Source organism: Xyrauchen texanus, chromosome 33, assembly GCF_025860055.1.
Source record: "Xyrauchen texanus isolate HMW12.3.18 chromosome 33, RBS_HiC_50CHRs, whole genome shotgun sequence".
Lineage (NCBI taxonomy): Eukaryota > Metazoa > Chordata > Actinopteri > Cypriniformes > Catostomidae > Xyrauchen > Xyrauchen texanus.
The window spans coordinates 18,482,052-18,504,163 of NC_068308.1; the positions used below are offsets into that span (position 1 = coordinate 18,482,052).

Here is a 22,112-nt window from a genome sequence, read left to right on the forward strand (position 1 = left end):
TTAGAGAATGCTGGATTAAAGGAATGCATTGAAGTTTGTTTTTTATGTGTGTGCAGTTTTATTAAGTGTGTCCGTTTACCTTCTGAAATGGGGAAATATACTGAAATGGGTCTTTTAATAATCATCTAAAGGACAACATAGACTGTACACACCAATATTACAGATTTATTATCTTTATAGAAAGATGCATGATGACTAATAATTTAAATAAAGGTTATCTTCTGTATTTCTTTGCACACCCCAGCTTCAAAGATTTGAGAGGCAGTGAAACATAAATCATCAAAAAACAATTAATGAAACATTCAAATGCCTGCTTGGGATTAGGCATTACAATCTTGAAGTGATACTTGACAGAAAATGTCAAATCTTTGATGCTCAGTATTTTTGTTTAAGTTAAAACAAACACATCTGCAATGCGTAAAACTTGTCCAACCTCAACAAATAGCTATATTCAATGATTGTAATTTTATTTTATTTTTATTCACACTATTGTGGATCTTTAACTTTCAAGGGTTTATAATAAAAATATTTTGTTTTAAAAACTCATGACATGACATAAACAATAAAGTGGTTTATTTACAAAGAAAGACCGAACTGGTCAATTGAAGGAATAGTTCATCCAAAAATGATAATTCAGACCGAAATGTGACACCTTTTTTATTATAAATCTTGACTTGGGTCAAGCGCTTGGAAGTGGAATTGAGCTTCAAATTATGACTGTGGCAAGAAGTTACAAAAAAAAAAGGAGTTACATTTTGGTCTGTTTCTCACCCAAAAGTGATCTTATCTCTTCAAAAGACATGGATTAAACCACCCTTTATGCTTCTTTTATATCTTGAAAGTTTTGGATCCAGTAGACTTGAATTGTATGAATATAAACACATCATATCTCCTTTAAAAAAATTAGTTTGTGTTGCACAGAAGAAACAAAGTCATACAAGCTTGAAACAGCATAAGGGTGAGTAAATGATGAGCGAATAATATTTTTTTGGGGCGAACTATTCCTATAAGATACCAAGAGAGGGGAATGTATTGGGAGATGTCTAATAAACTAAATTATGTATGAGAGATCATGTTTGGAGGCTACTGACACTTTGTGCAGTAATATTTAAATAAAGTTGAAGCTTACTAGAGGATGTCTAAGAATGAGTGAGAAATTTTCATGTCTGTCCACAAGGAGGCACTACTGTCATTCCACAGTGTGTTTCAGATCACACCTGTCAGTGGAGGCCACATAGGAATTCTAAGAGAGCTGTGCAGGGTGTTGCTGGGAAGCTGGTAGGCTGTCCATTCCAGAGTTCATTAGTGGCAGGTATATGTCGTCCATATTGGGCAAAACAAATACTTTCTAGAAAAATAAAATAACATTTTATTTTATTGAATTGTAATTTAGACATTGTACCGTAACATGGCCTTAAAAACAGCTGCCATATGAATAATATGTTGTTATTGTTTACCAATCTAGGATTAAATACATTAAACTTCTTAAAGAAGTCATGGCTTTAAAGTTCAAAGAGTGTCACAAGATTATTGAAATGAACCTGAAACTCATCCTGCAGCTTCTTTTCAATCAGCTCCGTCACATGACAGAAAGTCACTTCTCGCTCTCCGAGTTTGGGTCTGACTCTTAGATCGAGCTTCGGGGGCACACAGAAACTGTACCTGTGAGAAAACCCACAAAATACTTTTGAGCCAGAGGTTCAGAAAAACAGAAGCTATTTTGGAGTCTGTACAATTCCCAGTGGCGGATTAAAGCATGGGCGACATGGGCAGCCACCGGGGTAGCATCTTGCCCATCCACATGCTAACACATTTTTGGGGGGCCACTGACAATACATTGTGCTGTAAGCGATTTCAGCCATTTTGCAAACTTAACCACCCACCTTCTCTTCCAAACTCCATGTCAGCAAACCCATTATGAGCAAAACAGAATGAATTACACATTTACTAGTTTTCTGAGAGTGTAAAAGGTGCAGGTTGCTCCCTGTGTGTTTTATAGTTTACAGCGCCTGAGAAAATGAGATATCTCAGGACATCTATTTCCATGATGTCTGTCAGGCAATAGGGATTTTTTTAATTTGTGGTATTGCAATTTAAAACTTACAGTACCTGTACGATTTGAGCAAAGCCATGAACAGTTACATTAGGTTGAGTACTAAAAGATCTAAAGATCGATTGAGTTTTTAAAAGGATAGTTCACCCAAACATGAAGATTATCTCATCATTTACTTTTTTTCTTCTGATGAACAGAAACAAAGATTTTAAAAGAATATTTCAGCTCTGTGGGTCCATACAATGCAAGTGAATGGTGGACAGACCTTTCAAGCTCCAAAAATCACATATGTTAAGGCAGCATAAAAGTAATCCACATGACTCCAGTGGTTTAATCTATTTCTTTATGAGTGATATGATAGGTGTGGGTGAGAAACAGATCAATATTCAGGTCCTTTTTTTTTTACTGTAAATCTCCACTTTCACTTTCACATTCCTTCCCATTCTTAAAGTGGAAGTGGAGATTTATAGTAAAACAGGATTTAAATATTGATCCATTTCTCACCCAAAGTGACTGTGTCGCTTCTGAAGATAAGGGTTTAACCAATGGAGTCTTATGGATTACTTTAATGCTGTCTTTATGTGATTTTAGGAGCTTCAAAATTGTGGTCACCATTCACTTGCATTGTATGGACCTACAAATCTATTCTGTATATATATCTCTGTAAGAATTTACAGAGATATTCTTCTGAAAATCTTTGTTTGTGTTCTGCAGAAGAAAGTAAGTCATGCACATCTGGGATGGCATAAGGTTGAGTAAATGATGAGAGAATTTTCATTTTTGGGTGAACTATCCCTTTAATGGCAACCTGAATGTGTGTGACTTAAAGAAAGCAAACATAAATGTTTTGTACTTCATTTGATTCTTGAATTCTTTCAAATTAATTAAATATTTACTCAATTCTTTATATTCATTTTACATAGTATTTTTGTAATGTTTAAGTGTGTTCATGTTTTGTTTTCATGTCTTCTATTTTGAAATTAGTTTACCTTCTGTTTCTGGTCATGTGTGTTAGTCATGTGGTTTCCTATGTCCCTAGATGAATTGATCTTATTGGTTCTTGGTTTATTAGTTTTGCCTTTTCATTGGTACATGTTTAATAGTCTTGTTATCTTGTTTGTCAGTTCAGTTCTGTCATTGGTCCCTATGTTGTTAGTTCAGTCTTTTCATTGGTGGTTTTGTTATCTTGTTAATCCTAGTCTATGTTTTTAAGTCCTCATGATTGCCTTTGTGCTTTGTTGAGTATTGTTATTGTACTATCCTGTAATGTTGTGTCATAGTCCTTGTTTTCATTAGTCAAATCATAGTCTAGAACCACAGTAGGTTCTGTTTTGGATACAGTAGTCAATAAACTGCGGGTTCTCACTACATCAATGTCTTTGCTTGCTCCTGTCCTGCTCTGCCTGCTGCAACGTTACAATATTCAATGTTACTTAATACTTATCGTTTTTAATTGTTTCTTGCTGTGCATTATTTCAGTTTCATCTTGGGTTGTGTGCTGTATTAGAAATAAAGAGCTGTCTCAATTTCAAGGTCTTCAACTTCACAGGATGATGTTGTAAAGCAGTAATTTTCTATTGTCTTTGCTTGGTATAAAAACAATTGTTGAATTTATGCTGGTCAGACTGAGTATTGAGACAGAGCATTCCCCTGCTGCCTATGCTTAGCTCTTGGGCTGGTAGAAGAGTTAACATAAGTTGTTGATGTTAACTGGCTTTGGATATCAGACAAAACTTTGATATTCTGACAGAGAGTTCTAAGATTCCTGGTGTTGTCAATCAGGATGGATGATTTAACATTCATTTGACAGGACGGATGATATAACAGGACAAACAATATCACTCTAAGAACTTGTCCTTTATAATAAGACAGCAACATCTCTCATAATAAAGTGCTAAACAGGCTCTCCTGACACGATTATTTGACAAGCGATAAAATAACTCCAAAGTAAATTGTAGGTTTTTTCTTCACTAGCTGCAACAAAAACAACATTTTGTCACATGGTTTCTATTTCTGTGACGTAAAAGCTGCACATCAGAAAATAATGCACTTAAGTTGTTTGTTTGTTTTATAATAAAAATAAAAAACTCCTTAAAACAAAAGATATTTAGACCTTTTTTTCAGAGAATATATCTTCAATTGAGCTTATTTTTCCTATCCCATTAAAAAAAACATTTTATGCTTAAAAAAAGAACAAAATTCAAGTGGGGTAAGAAAAATAAACAACATATTCTCGGAAATAAAACATTTTGCTTCATTTATCTTGTTTTAAGTATGTTTAGATATTTTATTGGAAAACAAGACAAAATACTGATTAAAAGTTTTATATTTTTGTAGTGTGGGTAGCCACGCCCGCTGTGAAATCTCATTGGATCAAAATCCTGCTCCTTATAGCTCATTTAACATCAAATTTCTTCAGATTTTCTTCAGAGTGATTTTGTTTGCATATGCGGATTAACAAATTGTCATTAAAAACTTGCGTTGTGCCTAATAATGTGTTACACTTGCCTAATCCTTAAACCCTCCAATAGAAATGTAATTACAAGTTTAGTTTAAAGCCTCAATCAAAGAGAGAAGGATAACACATGTTAAAGAGCATGATTACTTTAGATAATCTGTGTAATATCTTGCGAGTTTAGGAAAAGCATCAGTTCTGAATGCATCATTAACTGAGTGTGTTCAGTTGTGTGAGAATGGCTCCTACCAAATTCTGTCGGTGGGGGGAGGTGGAATGTTGACAGCAAGCGTTCCCGAGAGCTCTTGAACTTCCACAGCAAGCAGCAAAGGGGTGTTGGACATTTCTTCAATCTTCTTTTTAATGTATTCATTTTCTGTGGCCTTCTGGAAGTACTTCGACTTGGCAATTTTGTCAACGAATTTCAAAATCCGCCTACTAGTGCTGCCTCCAGCCGCAACTCTGTGGGGAGCAATGTAAATTTTTCATCAGGTGGCCTTGATTTATTTTGAGCTACATTTAGTGTCCAAGAAACAAAAAAAGACAATGTGTTAAAGGGATAGTTCCCAAAAAATTTATTACAATTCTCTCACCATTTATCCCAGATGGCACAAAGATTTTTAGAAGAATATTTTAGCTCTGTAAGTCTAAACAAAGTGCATGCTGACCATAACTTTGAAGTTCCAAAAGGACATAAAGGCAGCATAAAAGCGATCCATACGACTCCAGTGGTTTTAAACCATATCTTCAGAAGCAATATGATAGGTGTGGGTGAGAAACATATCAATAATGAAATCCTTTTTACTATCAATATCCACCTTCACTTTCACATTCTTCTTTTATTTCCGGTGATGCGCATTCTTCGTGCATATTGCCACCTGCTGGGCAGGGAGGAGAATTTATAATAAAAAAGGACTTAAATATTTATCTGTTTCTCACCCACACTTATATGACACCCACTTTATATGAAGCTTTGAAATGTTGGTACCTATTCACTTGCATTGTATGGACCTACAGAGTTGAAATATTCTTCTAAAAATGTTCATTTGTGTTCTGCATAAAAAAAAGTCATACACATCTGAGATGGCATGAAAGGTTAGTAAATGATGAGATTTCTGGTGAGCTATCCCTTTAAGCACATAATAAAAGATTCCATGCACATTTTACCTCATTAATGCTGTCAGCTACAAGACTTTACATCTTGAGCTTAAATGTACACATTTAAGTATTTCTGACAGACATATGGATAAGGAGTTGCAACATCACAAAATTGGAGGAATAGTTATTCCAAAAAGTGAATATTCTATCACTGTATTTACACACCCTCTTGTCCCTCCAAACCCAGTATCATAAAGTGGTCCTATCGACTCGTGCGCTAGATTCCAAGTCATATGGACAACATTTATGATACTTTTATGATTATTTATTGTCATTTTGGAGCTTGACAGCCCCAGTTCTCATTTTCTTTCATTATTTGGAAAAGAGTGTCCACAAAGTGTAGAATAGTGTCAGGATCTTCTTCAAAAATTCTCCTTTGTGTTCCACAGAAGAAAGAAATTTACACAGGTTAGGTACACTAATGGCACTTTTCCACTGCACGTTACAGTTCGACTCGACTCTGCTCGCTTTACTTTTCTGAGCTTGCTTTTCCACTGCTGTTTAGTGCCGCCTCAACGTGGGTGGGATTATAGGCTGATCGTCATAGTTGTGTCACCCCATCAAGCTCTCGATGGATCCTCTCCTCGGCTACTAACGAGTGGACCGTCTGAACCTCGTTTATTGACCACAGCATGGTTTTGCGCACAGCCATTTCTTTTTTACAATTCGAAAGTCACGTGAACAAATGATACTGCTATCGCTGTTACTAACTTTAAAACTAGCGTGTCGATATCCCGTGTCGCAAATCCAGTGACGCTGGTAGTGACGATGTTCTCTGACCAATCAGTGATCTGCAGAGTTTTGACGTCACATTTAGTATCGGCTCGGCTCGCTTGAAACCTCGCTTGAGGTGACACTAAAAAAGTACCAGGTACTATCCACAGTGGAAAACCTCCAAAAGTGAGCAGAGTCGAGTCAAGCCGTACCATGCAGTGAAAAAGCCCCATAAGGGTGTGCAAATAATGACGAATTTTCCTTTTTTGGTGAACTATTCCTTTTACTGTTAACTGAATTGAGTGAATAGTAATTACCCCTCAGCACCAGGTACAGTCTTCTCTGCCAGAGCTCCTTGTGTGTCAACAGATGAAATTTCCTCTTCATCAGAGGATCCTGTACCTGAGGATTCCTCATCACTGTCAGCCAGCACAGAGAGCTTGGACCTGCTGCTGCAGAATACAGAGCTTCATCATAACCATACTGTATATCACAAATATAGACCAATAACCAACATACTGTACTAATTTAAATCTGGAATTTAAGAAACTATAGTATATGACATGCATAGTTGGGTCTAAAGTCGGAGACCACAAGTGAAAATATTTATATTCTGCATTCTTTTCAAGTGTAATTTAATACATTACACATTTTTTTCCATTAAAAATTATATTAAAAGCTTATAAATGAGTGAAAATTTCTTAGTATTCGGTTTGACCCTCATTTGGTTTAGTGAAATCAAACAATCCATGTTTATGCAAAACCTGATGATTCATGTTATCCCAGCATTATTTGACAAGGTTGCATCTTGTGTGCTTCAAAGGAAGCAAGGAAATGTAACTTTTCATACAAAGGAGATAACATGGTCAATGTCACACATTTGCTCACATTTGACAAGTGGCCAAGAAAAAGAGCAGAATCTTACAATTTTCTTCTTCATTTTACTTCAGAATATTCTTTGTTTTTAATTTTCCAAAAGCCTACAACTTTCACTTGATTTTAAGTTTTAAATGAAAAACATTCATTTTTGGACCCCATTGTATAGGCTGCTTTGAAATATTAAATACTAGGTAAAGATATTTTTTATGCTACAGAAAAACTCACAGCACATTGATGGTCTCCAACTCTGTGTCTGTCTCAAGGACTCCATCCTTCCCAAGTTTGGAGAGGTTGATTTTGGTCTCTAGAGTCATCTGTAGCGCCCCTGTGTACTCCACCTCCAAATGCAACCAAAGGCCTGACACACAAAGACATTTTTCTTTCTTTTCTTTTCTTTTTTTTTCTTTGTCTTTTTGTCATTTTATTAAATGGATAGTTTAACCACAAATGACAATTCTGTCATTATTTACTTATCCTCATTTTGTTCCAAACCTTCCATTGAAAAGGAGATGTTAGGCAGAATGTTAGACTCAGTTACCATTCACTTTCATTGCATCTTTTGTTCCATACAATGAAAGTGAATGGTGACTAAGACTAAAATGCTGCCTAACATCTCCTTTTGTTTTCCACAGAGAAAAGAATGTCATATGGGTTTGGATGAGGGTGTATTGAGAGAAATAAATAATGACAGGGTTTTTATTTTTCAGTGAACTATTTCTTTAATAATAAAATTAAAGAGACATGACAGGGAGCCAGATTTGAACCTGCATCTCCCACATGATCACCACAGTTTAATGTGTTTGGAGCACAAATGCCAATCACAAGACCCAAATAATTTTTCAAATATTATATACAAACTATATAAATTAATGCTTCAAAACGCATAGTGAGACATTCTTATGAAAGCAAATGTGTATTATTAAAATATCTATAAGGTCAACTGACATAAACTCAATCACTATTCTAATATTGACTAATACAGTATGTTGTAAGAGAATGAGAGTAAATTGGCAATAGACATTAAGACATAGTGTCACTAAGAGCTTTGTCTGTATGTCAGAGGTCAATATTACAAGCATACGATCTGATGTTCATGGATGATACAAATTAAAGACAATTATAGCAAAATAAAAAGCCTACGTATACTTGCACACAAAATAAATCCATAAAGGGGATAAAAATTAAGTGAGAATGCCAGACTCAGTCCAGTGCCATAATCTACAGTACACTCAAAAAATATATGAACCTATTTTTAAGGTTTACGCATTTCTATTTTATAACAACATTGCATAAAATTACATTGTCATATTTTTTGTCAATATTTCATTTTTTATATGACTTACACATAGACACAACAACAATAACAAATAAATCAGTATATACAAACACAAAATATACATAAAAAAGCGTGATTCTTAACAACATTCAATGAATAAAATGTAAAAATATTTAGTTTTTACTTTTGTTTTATTTTGTTAAATATTACTCAATTCTCTTTGATAGAATTTTGTTCTGAAATTGAAATGCGTAAATCTAAAAATATCTTCTTTTTTTTTTGTGTATTACACAACTGACAAAGATCATACGGCAGAGATTAAAAGACACACAATAATAACCTCCAATTCTTATTGGATAATAAATCCTCCATATGCTTCACACAGAGCATTTCACCATACAGCTGACTGTGCAAGCAGACACGTGCACAGATGCTTGCAGACACACTGCTATTCACAGAGGAGAGTGACGCAATATTATTTGCTCCTTTGCTTCTCAATGTTACAGCTGGATAAAAACATCTCATCTACTGCTCAGTGCAGGAACATAATAACACTCAAGCAGTCCTGATGGATGACTGATCTAATCTGTTCTTTTATAAGAGGCTCTTAGCAGCCCAGCTCTCTCACCTCTGCTGTTGACCTGTGGCATGGACGTGCATGTTATCTGGGGCATGCTGGAGCCCATGGCCAGTTCAGTGAGGGCTAGCTCATCCATGAAGTAAGGCAACTGTAGTAAAAGAGGGTAAACACAGAGAGACATGTACACAGGGTAGAAACATAAACATCTGTTTTTATTTGTATATTTCAATAATAAAAATTAAAATTGTAGAGGGTAAAAATTAGGCTACTACAGGTTTCTCTATGGAAACATTACATTCCTTAAACACATTGGAAATGTGCTGTAAGCAATATTAGCTGTTAGCCACTGAATTAGACACACCCCCTCTTTTCAAATCAAACACTACAAATGTAATCAGAGCAATAGAAGAGCGGCATATCATCTCAGTGTTGTCAAAGTTATTAAAATCAACAGTAGCAATGTAGCGTCACACAACAAAGCAGCGACGGACAACTGCTTGTGAAGCTAAATACATCTGACTTGAACGATCTGTTTCAACTACAGCACCCTCAGTTTCCTGCTTACCATATATGGGCTGCTCTGTGAATGCACAAAGTGATTCACAGGCAGAAAGCATCTCAAAGTCTTCTGACTGGCTAAACAACGAATCTGTTTTTTATTTGTTTATTTATTTATTGCTGTTAACAGAGCCTAGGTTTCACAGAGACAACTAGGCATATCTGCAGGCCAGAGATCTCCAACTTTGGACGTAATCTCCAAAAGAGGGCAGGGTTAATCCAGAAGGAGGCAGGGTTACTCCAAAAGGGGGTTGTGCCAAATCCAAAAGAGGGTGTCTCTTACACTCACAGTTAAGGTTAGGGAAATGTTTAGATTAGGGAAAGAGTTCCCATCCCAGCTCTGCTGCACTGCCCTACAAAGCAAAACGGCAGTACCTACGCAGAGTGCAGAGCTGAGAAAAATTACTTTAGTTATCCTGTCATCCAGCCTAAGTAGTTGTAGGTAGATTATTGGACATGTGGCTGTTTTGTTACTTTATATTAGATTATTCTTTGTACATATCAATCCTCAAAATTAATTAGATATTTTACCCCTATTTTGCAGTTACTGTATTCTTGCTTTGTATTACTTACCAAAAACGTGGCACCCATACCAACTCATAGAGAGGGACAACATTTTCATAGGTTAATATAATTAAGGGGAATCCAAATAAAATATATTATTTTATATTCAGAAGAAGAAACCGTGCAATAAATAAATGCTTAGGAACAGGAACCAATGTGTTTGAGCCTGAGAGCTAAGGGGGGCATAAATACCTGCCGGCTCGCTCTGCAGAAGTTTGTTTTTGTTGAAAGCATGGATGCAGTAAAGAGAAAGATGTCAGTTTTGCTCACAACTCGCTAACTTCTCTAAACAGCGGACATAGTCTTCAAACAGCGGCCGCGAAGAGAGTGTGTTTTAAGTTGAACAGACACCTGTCACATTAAAGAATAACTGTTACACCGATAGCTGTGTTTATGGACAGTTATATTCTCCTGCTGGACAACAACGCCGTGAATAATTAGCCTATGAAAAAAGAATACGCCATTCATGTAGGCTAATAAGAGCGAAGATGATCACGCTGGCTGCTTGGAAGTTATGGGATAGCCTGATGCCTTTAGAAGTTTTACCTCCTTACCTGTGTGTGTTCATCATGGAAACAGTAACTTCACTGCACAGCAACACGGTTATTTTTTGTTAGGTAAAACATAACAAGAATACAGTAATGGATGTTACTTTACTCATGCTTTGTTTCACTAGGGCTTTTTGCAGTTACTGTACAAACGACTACCATTTTTCTCGAAAACGACACACATTTGAGATAAGATGTTTTGTCACATAACAAAGGATGCCTTGAATGTCATGAAAATGATAATAACTCATTTTTGACCAAAAATGCGGTTACTGCCTTTTTGTTTTGTAAGGCAGTGCAGTTGTATCCTTCTCCACTGAGACAGGTGTGATAACTAAGGACACTTAATTTAGAGATATCTCTCAGGTAATTGGGATTCTGTAAAAGATTGCTTATGGGATCGCTTTCAAACTGGGGTCTGGGGGGCTTGCGGGATTGTGCTAGGGAGTCCGCACAAAATCTGAAAAGGATTTAGCTGCAGGCTGAGCACCAAAAAGGGACGGGACCTCTAAACCGCCAGCAAAGACATATAGAGCCTCCAACCCATAATTGACTGCCTTTTGTCTATTGACTGTTTCTGCTCACCATGGTTGCCATTAGCTTGATCACTGGAGGCTGTAAATCAATTCTCTGTAAAGCTGCTTTGGGACAATATTTTAACAGTATAAATGGGTCTTTATACATGAAAATATATAACTGCCTTTTTATTTTTGTAATGAGTTTCTTCACAATGGGAACATCATATTTGGGAGTCCTTGGCATCAAAAAGTTTGAGAATTCTTGGCTTTATGCACCTTTAAGGAAGATTCATATTATCATGTTATCCATTCAAATCCTGTTTTTTCTGTTCTCTTACCCGGATTTTGCTCAGCTTTCGTTGTATCTTTTGCTGAACTTGATCAGCCCAGTTCTTCTCTTGGAGAAAGTCCCAAAAGATCCGGCCAATCAGTGCATTCAACCAGACAGGCTTTGTTTCATCCTCTTGGCAACAAAAGTTCTGCTTAAAAAAAGGATGGAAGAAAGAATTGTTTGGAATAATTTAGTAACATTATAATTTTCTTATCAAATGCCAATGGAAGGCACACTCACTGTCTAGAAAGTGGCACTTAAAGACTTCAAATGGCAAGAAGCAAGGTAGTTATTAAAGTATCATGTTGGCATGTTAACCTCATCTACGCGTACGATACAAATAACTAGATCTGCATGGATAGAGAAAACAAGGAATACAGCTCTCACCTGATCTTTGTCAGTGGGACTACCCTGGGTACTGCTGTGGCAAGGGCTTGCCAGAGGACTGGCATGTACTGAGGAGATGAGATTGGTCATGTAAGAGGTATAATCGGGTAAAATGTTCTCTTTTGCTCTGCCAACCGGGTCACTATGCAACATATCCTCAGTGCACTCTCTGCTTGAGAATTCACCACCATGTGACAGACCCAAAGGGTTCTCTTTATGCAATGCAGACTTGTCTATAGAGCAAAAGAAATCATCAGTATAGTGATTTTTTTTTTTACATTGTGTAGGAAGAGAAACTTTGGCAAGAGACTATAGTGCTTTACATTCTCTATCTTAAATAGAACCATTCATAAACACTCATTGAAGTAAAAATTATATTTAAAAAAAAAGTTTTTTTAAGGAAACAGTTTACCAAAGATGAAAATTCAGTCATCTCACCCTCAAATAGTTTCACCGATATGCTGTTATTTTTTCTGTGTAACATAAAATGGCTCATTTTGAAAAAATCTTCAATGCAACTGAATCACTGAGTGAGGGAACCAGATCAATTAAAATGTGAACCAGATCGACCGGTTCTTTGAAAAGAATTGGCCTAAAAATTTGTTCAAGATTTGGACTGATCCGGTTCTTGATTTCCACTCACTAACTTACTAACTAAACAAAAAATGTTCATGTCAAAGTAGACAGAGAGACAGAGCAGGGACCCTCTGTTACATATTGTACAAAGTGTCTCATTTTAAGACTGGCCTGTACAATAACATGTGTATAGAACCATATTAATGTATTCACATAATTTGCTGTGATGATTACAATTGCAAAAACCTTCACATTTGTATTATTGTCTTTGTGCATTAAATTTAGATTTTACTTACTGTGAAACATTATAATGTGTGAAGGAAAATGAATCATTTTAGCTAAACTTCAGCTTCTTACCTTCAGCTTTGTTAAAGTTTACTTAAAAAGATAGTTACCCAAACATAACAATTCTTTCATTACTAACTCACCCACATGTTATCCAAAACGTGTATGACTTTCATTCTTCTGTATATCACAAACTAAGGTTTTTAGATGAGTATCTCAGCCCTGTAGCTGTTTACAATGCAAGTGAATGTGACCAAAATTTTGAAGTTCCAAAAAGCATATAAAGGCAGCATAAAAGTCATATCCAGTGGTTTAATCCATGTCTTCTGAAGTGATATGATAGGTTTGGGTGAGAAACAGATCAATATTTAAATAATTTTTTAAGATCAATCCCCACTTTCACTTTCAAATTTTTCTTTTGTTTTTGGCAATTCAAATTTTTTTTGTGCATATTGTCACCTACTGGGCAGGAAGGAGATTTTAGGGTAAAAAAAAAAGTACTTAAATATCGATCTCACACGCACACCTATCATATCGCTTCTGAAGATATGTATTTAAACATGCATTATTGTTTTAAGCTGCCTTTATGTGATTTTTCGATCGTCAAATTTCTGGTCAACATTCACTTGCATTGAATGGATCTACAGAGCTGAGATATTCTTCTAAAAATCTTAATTTGTGTTCTGCAGAAGAAAGAAAGTCATACACATCTGGGATGGCATGAGGGTGAGTAAATAATGATTTTTGGGGGTGAAGTATGCCTTTAATATTTATTTCTTTTTTCACATTATTTCACAAAAATGTGTTTATGATCAATCAGTAATCGGCAGACCCCCTGTTGAAGACCCCTGAACTAACTCAATATTTTGGTTCTCAAAAACTTGGAATTTAACACAAAAGTTGTACGGACTACTTTTATCATGCTTTTTATTTGTTTTATTAGAGCTTCACAGACGTAAATATGAAATGTTAATTTCATTATAATGTTTTCAATTTAAATGTTATTATGAAAATAGGAGCGTGAAAATTCTCATTTTATTTTCCACATAAATATATAACAGCATACAGTTTTGTAACAACATTAGAGTGAATAAATAAGATGACATTTTCGTTATTGGGTGTATTACCCCTTTAAATGACTTGTAACATACAGGTTCAGTTGACTTGTGCCTTGATTCTATTTCAGCATAACTGATTTCAGCATCTTTACCACCAAATATGTATTCACAATGATCCTCTTCATTGTGAATGGACACAGAAATTAGTTGATGGAACCACTCCTCTTTCTCCCGTCCTGTTCGTCCAAAGAGGTAAAGTGTGACAGGTTGACTGTCTTTGATCACTGAGCCAGTGGGTTTCTCTGCTCTCTGAGTCTCCCCCTGCCCCTCTATGGTCTCCTCCTCCTCCACAGCTCTTTCTCCTTCTGCCACATTTATACAGATGGGATACTTCCTGTTCCACACTCTCTTGTGTGCCAAAGCCAATGGCAGAAGAAATACCTGTTACCAAGGCAACAACTTCATTAGAATTATGTGGCATCAGTGCAACGTTCTGCCACATTAAAATTCAAGCCAGTTGGGTTTAGAGACCATGAGCAAAACTGTGTCACACCGCCACTGAAGGGCAATGTACCACTTTCTACTGAGAGGCAGAAAGGAAAGCAGAAGTACACAAACCTTGCTGCCAGTGAGTCGAAATACCCGAGAGTGGGTGAAAATCTTTTCATAGCAGGGCTCATCAAAGCTAGCCCAGTGGGGAATGTTGTTACGGGGGTAGTCAAGCCACAAATAGGGTCCTTCCAAAGTGGCATACACAGAGTGCATGAGGGATGGGTGGAAAGTCTCAGGATCATATGTGTAAATCTCATTCATCCAGCCCTGAAACGCAGAAAAACTTCAATTAAATTCTATTCTAATCTCTGCATAACTGCATCTTCACTGCAAAGGAGTTTCAGCACAGAGACAAAAAAGTATATAAGTGGGGCATCAGGATAAAACAGCTGTAGTTGTTTGTGAAAACAGAGGGTGTGTTATTCTGAACCAGACACTGTAGAACAGGATTAATCATGGAATAAGTGGTAATAAAGGCCTTTCTTAAGGTTTTAAAGAAAACCACCAAGATTTCAATGGGACAGTTCAGTCCAAAAATCAACATTTTGTCATCATTTACTCATCCTCATGTTGTTTTAAAACCTCTGACTTTCCTATTTGGAACACAAAAGGAGACATTAGGCAGAATGTTAACCTCATTCATCATTCAATTTCATTGGATGGAAAAAAGGTGTAATGAAATTGAATAGTGACTGAGTCTAACATCTTGTTTTTTTCCACAGAGGAAAAAAATCATACAGGTTTAAAACAACATTAGGGTGAGTAAATGATGACAGAATTTTCACTTTTGCATGAACTGTCCCTTTAAAAGCATACTTCAGACACTGTAAAATTCACTGCAGTGTGTTTAAAATTGATTTAACACATTTAAGTGGAGCTTTAGTTTAACAGCAATCTGCGAGTCTGTTACCTGGGGTGTTGTTCTGCTGCTTTTCTTAGCCTTAAACTACCAGTTGCAGCAATGCTTTAATCAGGGGCGAAAATTTCATCAAAATGTTGGGGGGGGGGACAATAAACATAACAATTCTCAAGAGCAATTTTTGAAGGGGACACCAAGGGGTTTTTTGTTGTTGCCCCATTTGCATTTGTATTATTTTATTTCTTAAACAATTATTTTAAGAATATATCATTATATTATTTACAATACATTGTAAATAGCCCCGACCCCCTGCGATTTCCGCCTATGGCTTTAATGTACAGTATGAAATGTTCATTGCTCAAGTTAGCAATGCAAGTGCAAAGTATCGCACCAATTCTGTGTTGACACATACACTCACTTAGTTCTTTATTAGCAACACCTGTACACTTACGTATTCATGCGATTATCTAATCAGCCATGGCAGCAGTGCGATGCATAAAATCATGCAAATATGGTTAAGGAGCTTCAGTTAATGTTCACATCAACCATCAGAATGGGGAAAAATGTGATCTCAGTGATTTTGACCGTGGCATGATTGTTGGTGCCAGACGCGCAAGTATTTCTGTAACTGCTGATCTCCTGGGATTTTCACGCAAAACATTCTCTAGAATTGATTAAGAATGGTGCCAAAAGCAAAAAACATCCAGTGAGCGGCAGTTCTGTGGACAGAAATGCCTTGTTGATGAGAGAGGTCAACGGAGAATGGCCAGACTGGTTCGAGCTGACAGAAAGGCTACAGTAACTCAGACAATCACTCTGTACAATTGTGGTGAGCAGAATAGCATCTCAGAATGCACAACATGTCGAACCTTGAGGTGGATGGGCTACAACAGCAGAAGACCACGTCAGGCACTTTATTAGGACCTTAGTGTTCTTAATAAAGTTAACAGTGAGTGTATTTCGCAATTAAAAGTTTACTGAAAATGAGCATCATACTCACCTTGAGAGAGTACACTTTGTTTTGTAGTGTCTCAAAGAGAATGTTATCATAGTGGGTCCTATTTAGTCTATGTTGGTGATTGGTGGAGCCCCATCGGATAAGTACAAGCCCCAACATCAGTCCAAATGCTAACCCAAGGAACAGACCAGACCAATAAGATGACAAAGGCAAGATAAAGTAGCAGTATGATATCAATGCTACATAAACAAGTCCAGCTCCTGGAACTGGAGAGGAATACTGCCCTCTCACATCTTCTGCCACACCTGGCTGAGCAGTTCTATTCATATTTGGAGTGTTGGACTCCATCATGGGCCCAAAATCTCCCTGTCTACAATGGTGATCATGGGAAAGGCAAGATTTGTGCACACACCGTTTTCTGTGTCTCACAGTCCATTTGCACTCTGGAAGCTCACATTCTGCTTTCCTGGCACTCTTAGGAGATTCACTTGCTGTCAAGTCAGTATTCGATTTCCCAACTCCAAAGCCTTTGTAGCTTGGGGAGTCCAATGACCCTGTGCTCCGTTGGTGCTTGGGACTGGCGACACTGTCCTCCCGCATGATCTTACTGAACATACTAAGAGGTTCCTGCATGGCCTCAGAGAGTTTACGTCGGGTGTCCTCCAGCTCCATTTTGAAGAAGCTAGCTTTGGGCTCAGTCGGGGACAGGTTGACTGGAGAAGGAGGGGCAGTACGGGAGTCACCATTGTGACCTTTCGGCTGGGTGAACTGCGTCCACAGGTGCAGATTGATCTTGGAATCTGACTTGGATTGAGACACTTCCGGGTCACTCCGGGAAAGCTCTGTAGAAATTGACTTGACCAGGCTTAGGAGTGGCTTGGGCTTCAGAGAGGACTCTTTCAGTTCTAGTTCTGTTGACAAAGACTTCACTAAGCTGGCCAGAGGCCGGTGTGTAGGTGAAAGGAAGCCAGAGCCCAAGGTTAAAGGATCTCCTAGGGAGCCTGGTGAAGAGGGCGAGAGAGGAACATTGAATGCAGATGAGTTGAGGCTCCAATCCTCCTCAGGCTGAATGTCCACCGAACATGGCCTTTGCTTTGGGAGGGAGCTGAGTGACTTTCGGCCATCACATTCTAAAGTGAATATGAGGTCATTGTCATCAAGACTGTCCCATTCACCCTCTGTACCCGTTAGCTGGATCACTATGCCCTTCCTGTCCATGTCCTGAGATGAAGAGGGCTGTTGGCCTGGCCTCTGAGTCCCACAGGTGAATTTTTGGATGCCTTCATTTCCGGTCGTCCCTTCCATGATTTATCTCTATGCAGTAACAAAAAAAAAGTTAAAACCTTTAAATGAGCAGAAAAAAGACAATACAACTATTTTGCCACCTAGATACTAGGGCTGCAACTAATGATTGTTTTGATAATCGGTTAATCTAACAATTATTAGAACGATTATTCGATTATTCTGTGATTATTGCAATGATTAATCATTAGCTATTAACTGATTATTCAGCTTGTGCCCCGACTTAAAAGGTTGTATTAAACATGCTTACTAACAATAAAGAGGACAAAATCATCTTTTAAAAATACCTCTAAATGACATTCACTGAATTAAAGGGGAGTTTAATTCAGTAAAGAAATTCACAGTTATCATTATCAAGTGTTTTTGTCTTGTTTTCCATTTAAAATTGTCTAAAAATCCTTATTCCTTGAGAAGATAAAAATGTACTTTATTCAAGATCTATTCTCTAAAAGCAAGTGTAAATATCTTATGTGCTGCTTCTCAGGTGAATGCATCTTTTTTTTAAGGATTTGTATATATTTTTAAATATTTGTATTTTTAATATTATATTCCACATTCTCAGATAAAAAAATGTTCTTCTGCAGTATAGCTTCTAAAGTAAATGTGCATTGTTTTAAATGAGTTTTAGATATTTTTATTGGAAAACAAGCCAAAAACATATTTTGTTGCGGTGTGTAATGGGGTGAAGACTTCCCACTCACCTTTCTGTTCACCTCAATCCATATTTAACTCACAAAAAAAAAACGAACTCTTTCTTATTAATAAAGCTGTGCATTGTCAATTTTCTTCACAATAAGAAATGCACAGTGACATATATTATGATTGGAAAGTTTAGAGTGTATCTGGACTGTGAGCTGTGTAATTCTTTAACTCCTCAGTCAGACGCGAGCTGCAGCGCTGCTCTTGCATTTCATAATTAGAGATTAATGTGATCTCATGTTACATTAAATGACATCAAATGACTATTCGACAACAAAACATTTTGTTGACAATTTTTTATTGTCGATGTTGTCTATAATGTCGACTCAGCCCTACTAGATACTATCCCTTTAAAGGAATATTCCGGGTTCAATTCAAGTTAAGCCAAATCGACAGCATTTGTGGCATAATGTTGACTGCCACAAAAATGTATTTCAACTTGTCCCAAGTTTTCTTTTAAAAAAAGCAAAAATCTGGGTTCCAGTGAGGCACTTACAGTGGAAGTGAATTGGGCATTTCAAAAGTCTAGCCACAAGACATGAACAATGTGTGTTAACATGATTTTAGTGTGATAAAATTGCTTACTAAACTTTTCTGTGTAAAGTTATAGCCAATTTTACAAATTCATTGCCATGATGATGTAATTCAGAAACCACTAATATACTGTTAATACAATGATTTACAGCTCAAGTAATACACAAGGTTTAACAGAAGAATTTGTGCTTATATAAAATTATAAGCTTCACTTTTCTGCCTTTAAGCCATCCAAAATTTGGCCCCCTTCACTTCCATGTAAGTGCCACACTGTAACTGTAAGATTTTTGCTTTTTTTTAAAAAAAGGAGGGATGAGACATCAACATTATGCCACAAATGCTGTTGATTAAGCTTTACTTATATTGAACCAAGAATATTCCTTATAAAGCATTACAGAGCATAATGACTATGGTAGCTCTCTGACACTATATTGCTATACAGTATTAGGATTTTAAAAAGACCAAGACTTTGTGCCTGGTAATATCCTCTTGTATGTGGAAGCCAAAGTGCTGATGCAAGAACGATTATGCTGAATATTTGCATTTTCAGTGTTATGTTAAATTTCTGCATTCTCTATTACCCTTTAAGTGCTAAAAATATGCTTTGCCCATAAGATTTATTATATTCTTTTTCCACTCAGAAAAAAAAAAGAAACAAGCCTAGGGGCACTTTTTCATGCTCCGAATAATATTCATTGTTCTTGTTCATTGATTGTGTCTAGGGCTACTTAAAAGACCTTGTGTAATAAATTATTGTTGAAACAAACACAACTTAATCAAATTTTGGTATGCCCATTAACTGTAATAATTTTCCTTATGGACTGTAACACCACATTGTACTAATGAGTATAACCAGAGTAAGGGACTCAATAATATCTCTGAGTCAGAGAAAAGAATAATTTTCTGGATCAGTCAGCTGACTGAATTAAACAAAAAACCTTCCACTATCTTTCTAGGTCAAGTAAGGAATTTAAAAGAAAGTTAACGACTAGCTACTGTGATTATGTAACTATTTAACACTGTGATTATGTAACTATTTAACACCAATACTCAAGCCACTGGCAAACCCTTTTAAATACAGGAGTGGGGAACCATTTTCATAAAGTGCCATTATAGTATTTACAAAATGATTTGTTGGCCATACCATTGCTTTCAGATTCTTATTGTGGGTTGAAATGAACATACAGGTGTATTCTATACGTGCTCACGCACCAAGGAAACAAATTAAAGGGGACATTCCATTATACAATATTTTGCATTGTTTTTATTTTAAATAATCATTATTTTAATTGAATCAAGGCCATTTTCATGCTTATTAAAATAATTCTCATATGGCTTCGCGGGTCAGTTAAAATCGTCTCGTGGGCCTTATACAGACCTGAGGAGGGACGTTCCCCACCCCTGCTATAATCCCTACTCCATTTCCTACTCCCCTACTCCAAATGATCCAACAGACTTTTCAAGGGCAAATCAATAGAAACAAAGTGTTATGTTGGTCCTCTCTCATGTTTCATTTAATCCTACTGAAATCCTCATGTGATGGCTGTCAACAACGCAACATGTGATGCTGTATAGGCTTTGCCTTTTATGTCTAGAATCCTCACTATAAGTGTATAAAGAGCGTGCATATGTCATAATCTGGTATCTAGTGGGATAAAATATTAGTGGCTTTCAGTTTGATTTTAAAGCCTGTTGAGTGATATCTGGGTCATTGACAAATACGGTTGTCCAAGGTGACAAAAATTGTACATATTTTCATGTGACCTGAACAAGAAACAAGATGTCAAAAAAACTTTTTAAACTTGACTTGACTAATTTTAAAACACAATTGTTTTTTAATAAAATATTTTTTTAAATATTTTTCTCACCCTCATGCCATCCCAGATATGTATTTTCTTTCTTCTGCTGAACACAAACAAAGATTTTTAGAAGAATATCTCAGCTCTGTAGATCCGTACAATGCTAGTGAATGGTGATCAGACCTTTGAGGTTCCAAAAAGCAGATTAAGGCAGCATGATCATGATTTCAAGTTTGATTACACTTTCTAGCGCCATCTAGTGCTCTGCGCATGCGTCAAGCACTAAGTGCAATTGAGCTTGAAATAATGATCGTGCCTAGAGACTGCAATGGCAAGATGTACAGAGAGTTACTAATCATGTGACTAATTAGTTTATGAGAGTAAATGATGAGAGAAGTTTCAGTTTTGGGTGATCTATCCCTTTTAGCCCCAGAAAAAAATATCAGAAATAAAAAATATGCTCATCAAAGAAGATGTGTTCAAGTAACTGCTCTGTGTGAATGAAATTCACACATACATATATATATTCATAGATAAGGACAAAAATTAGCATCACTGACTTGCATACCGAAGGCTCTGAATAACCTCCTCTGTGCTACTTTGTTTGGATGAATGACAGGAAAAATATTGAACAGCTTATTGGAAGGCATCAATCTTTAAAAATTAAAACAATGCACTTGTACAACATAGATTAATTGAGATGTGCAATTTAGGTGGCATTGGAAGGTTTTTGTTATTGAAAATAGGAAAACTGCATTACAAGACGTTTTTAAAATAGGCTATCTAATTATTTTATTTTGTATAATTGATTGCTTGTTTATTTGACGATGCTATTTCTATTTCTTTACACATCTGCCGAGCTGTGATACTTAACATTATGCACAGCAGATTAACGGCACTGCTAAATATCAGATGAAGTGAGCTTTGCAATGTTTCAAATGGATTATTATGTACTATTTTCAGAGACATGGAGCAAGTGATGTATAGCAACATATCAAGATAAAGTTTCATTCGTAACACAATAGATTCACGCAGTATGTAAACCGATAGATTATACCAGTATATTCTAGAGTAAAGCAACTTCCAAACAATTAACCAGAATTAACTCACCTAATTTCTCCACCATGGAAAATATCTCCTTCTGATCTCCATAAAATATCCGCTTTCGGGCATCTTATCGCTAATGGTCCTGGTAGTGTGACTGAGTCGCAGTTCTGTGAATCATTCCAAGAGACGAGACGGATGACACTTTCTTAATACGGCTGGAATGAATCATAAGTCTGAAAACAGCTTGACATCTTCATGATTTATAATTAAAGACTGATAGCGCGCATCTATGGCCCTCATTGTGCGTCGGGCTTTGCAGATGTTCAAGTGCAGTCAGTAAATCAGGATTCTACAGCACGTATTTTTACTATATTTCAGGCGTACATCCATTTATATTACTGTGCGAGCCTGTCTCTCCTCAT

General features: G+C 36.5%; 1 protein-coding gene across 2 annotated transcripts; it reads right to left on the reverse strand.

Annotated features, from left to right (window-relative positions):
• Nucleotides 1–157: 157 nt before the first annotated feature.
• LOC127627054 (testis-expressed protein 2-like) lies at nucleotides 158–22,012 on the reverse strand. Of its 2 annotated transcripts, none has more exons than XM_052103270.1 (12): nucleotides 21,754–22,012; nucleotides 16,352–17,623; nucleotides 14,559–14,759; nucleotides 14,093–14,381; nucleotides 12,022–12,254; nucleotides 11,642–11,782; nucleotides 9,164–9,263; nucleotides 7,485–7,617; nucleotides 6,698–6,829; nucleotides 4,758–4,970; nucleotides 1,542–1,662; nucleotides 158–1,348 (listed from the first exon to the last, which is right to left on the reverse strand). In XM_052103270.1, the coding sequence occupies exons 2-12, from the start codon at nucleotides 17,612–17,614 to the stop codon at nucleotides 1,244–1,246; spliced, it is 2,931 nt and encodes a 976-aa protein (XP_051959230.1). In that variant the 5' UTR covers nucleotides 17,615–17,623; nucleotides 21,754–22,012; the 3' UTR covers nucleotides 158–1,243. The 2 variants fall into 2 exon arrangements, with proteins under 2 accessions (XP_051959230.1, XP_051959229.1); XM_052103269.1 differs by having other exon boundaries at nucleotides 6,698–6,832.
• Nucleotides 22,013–22,112: the final 100 nt, after the last annotated feature.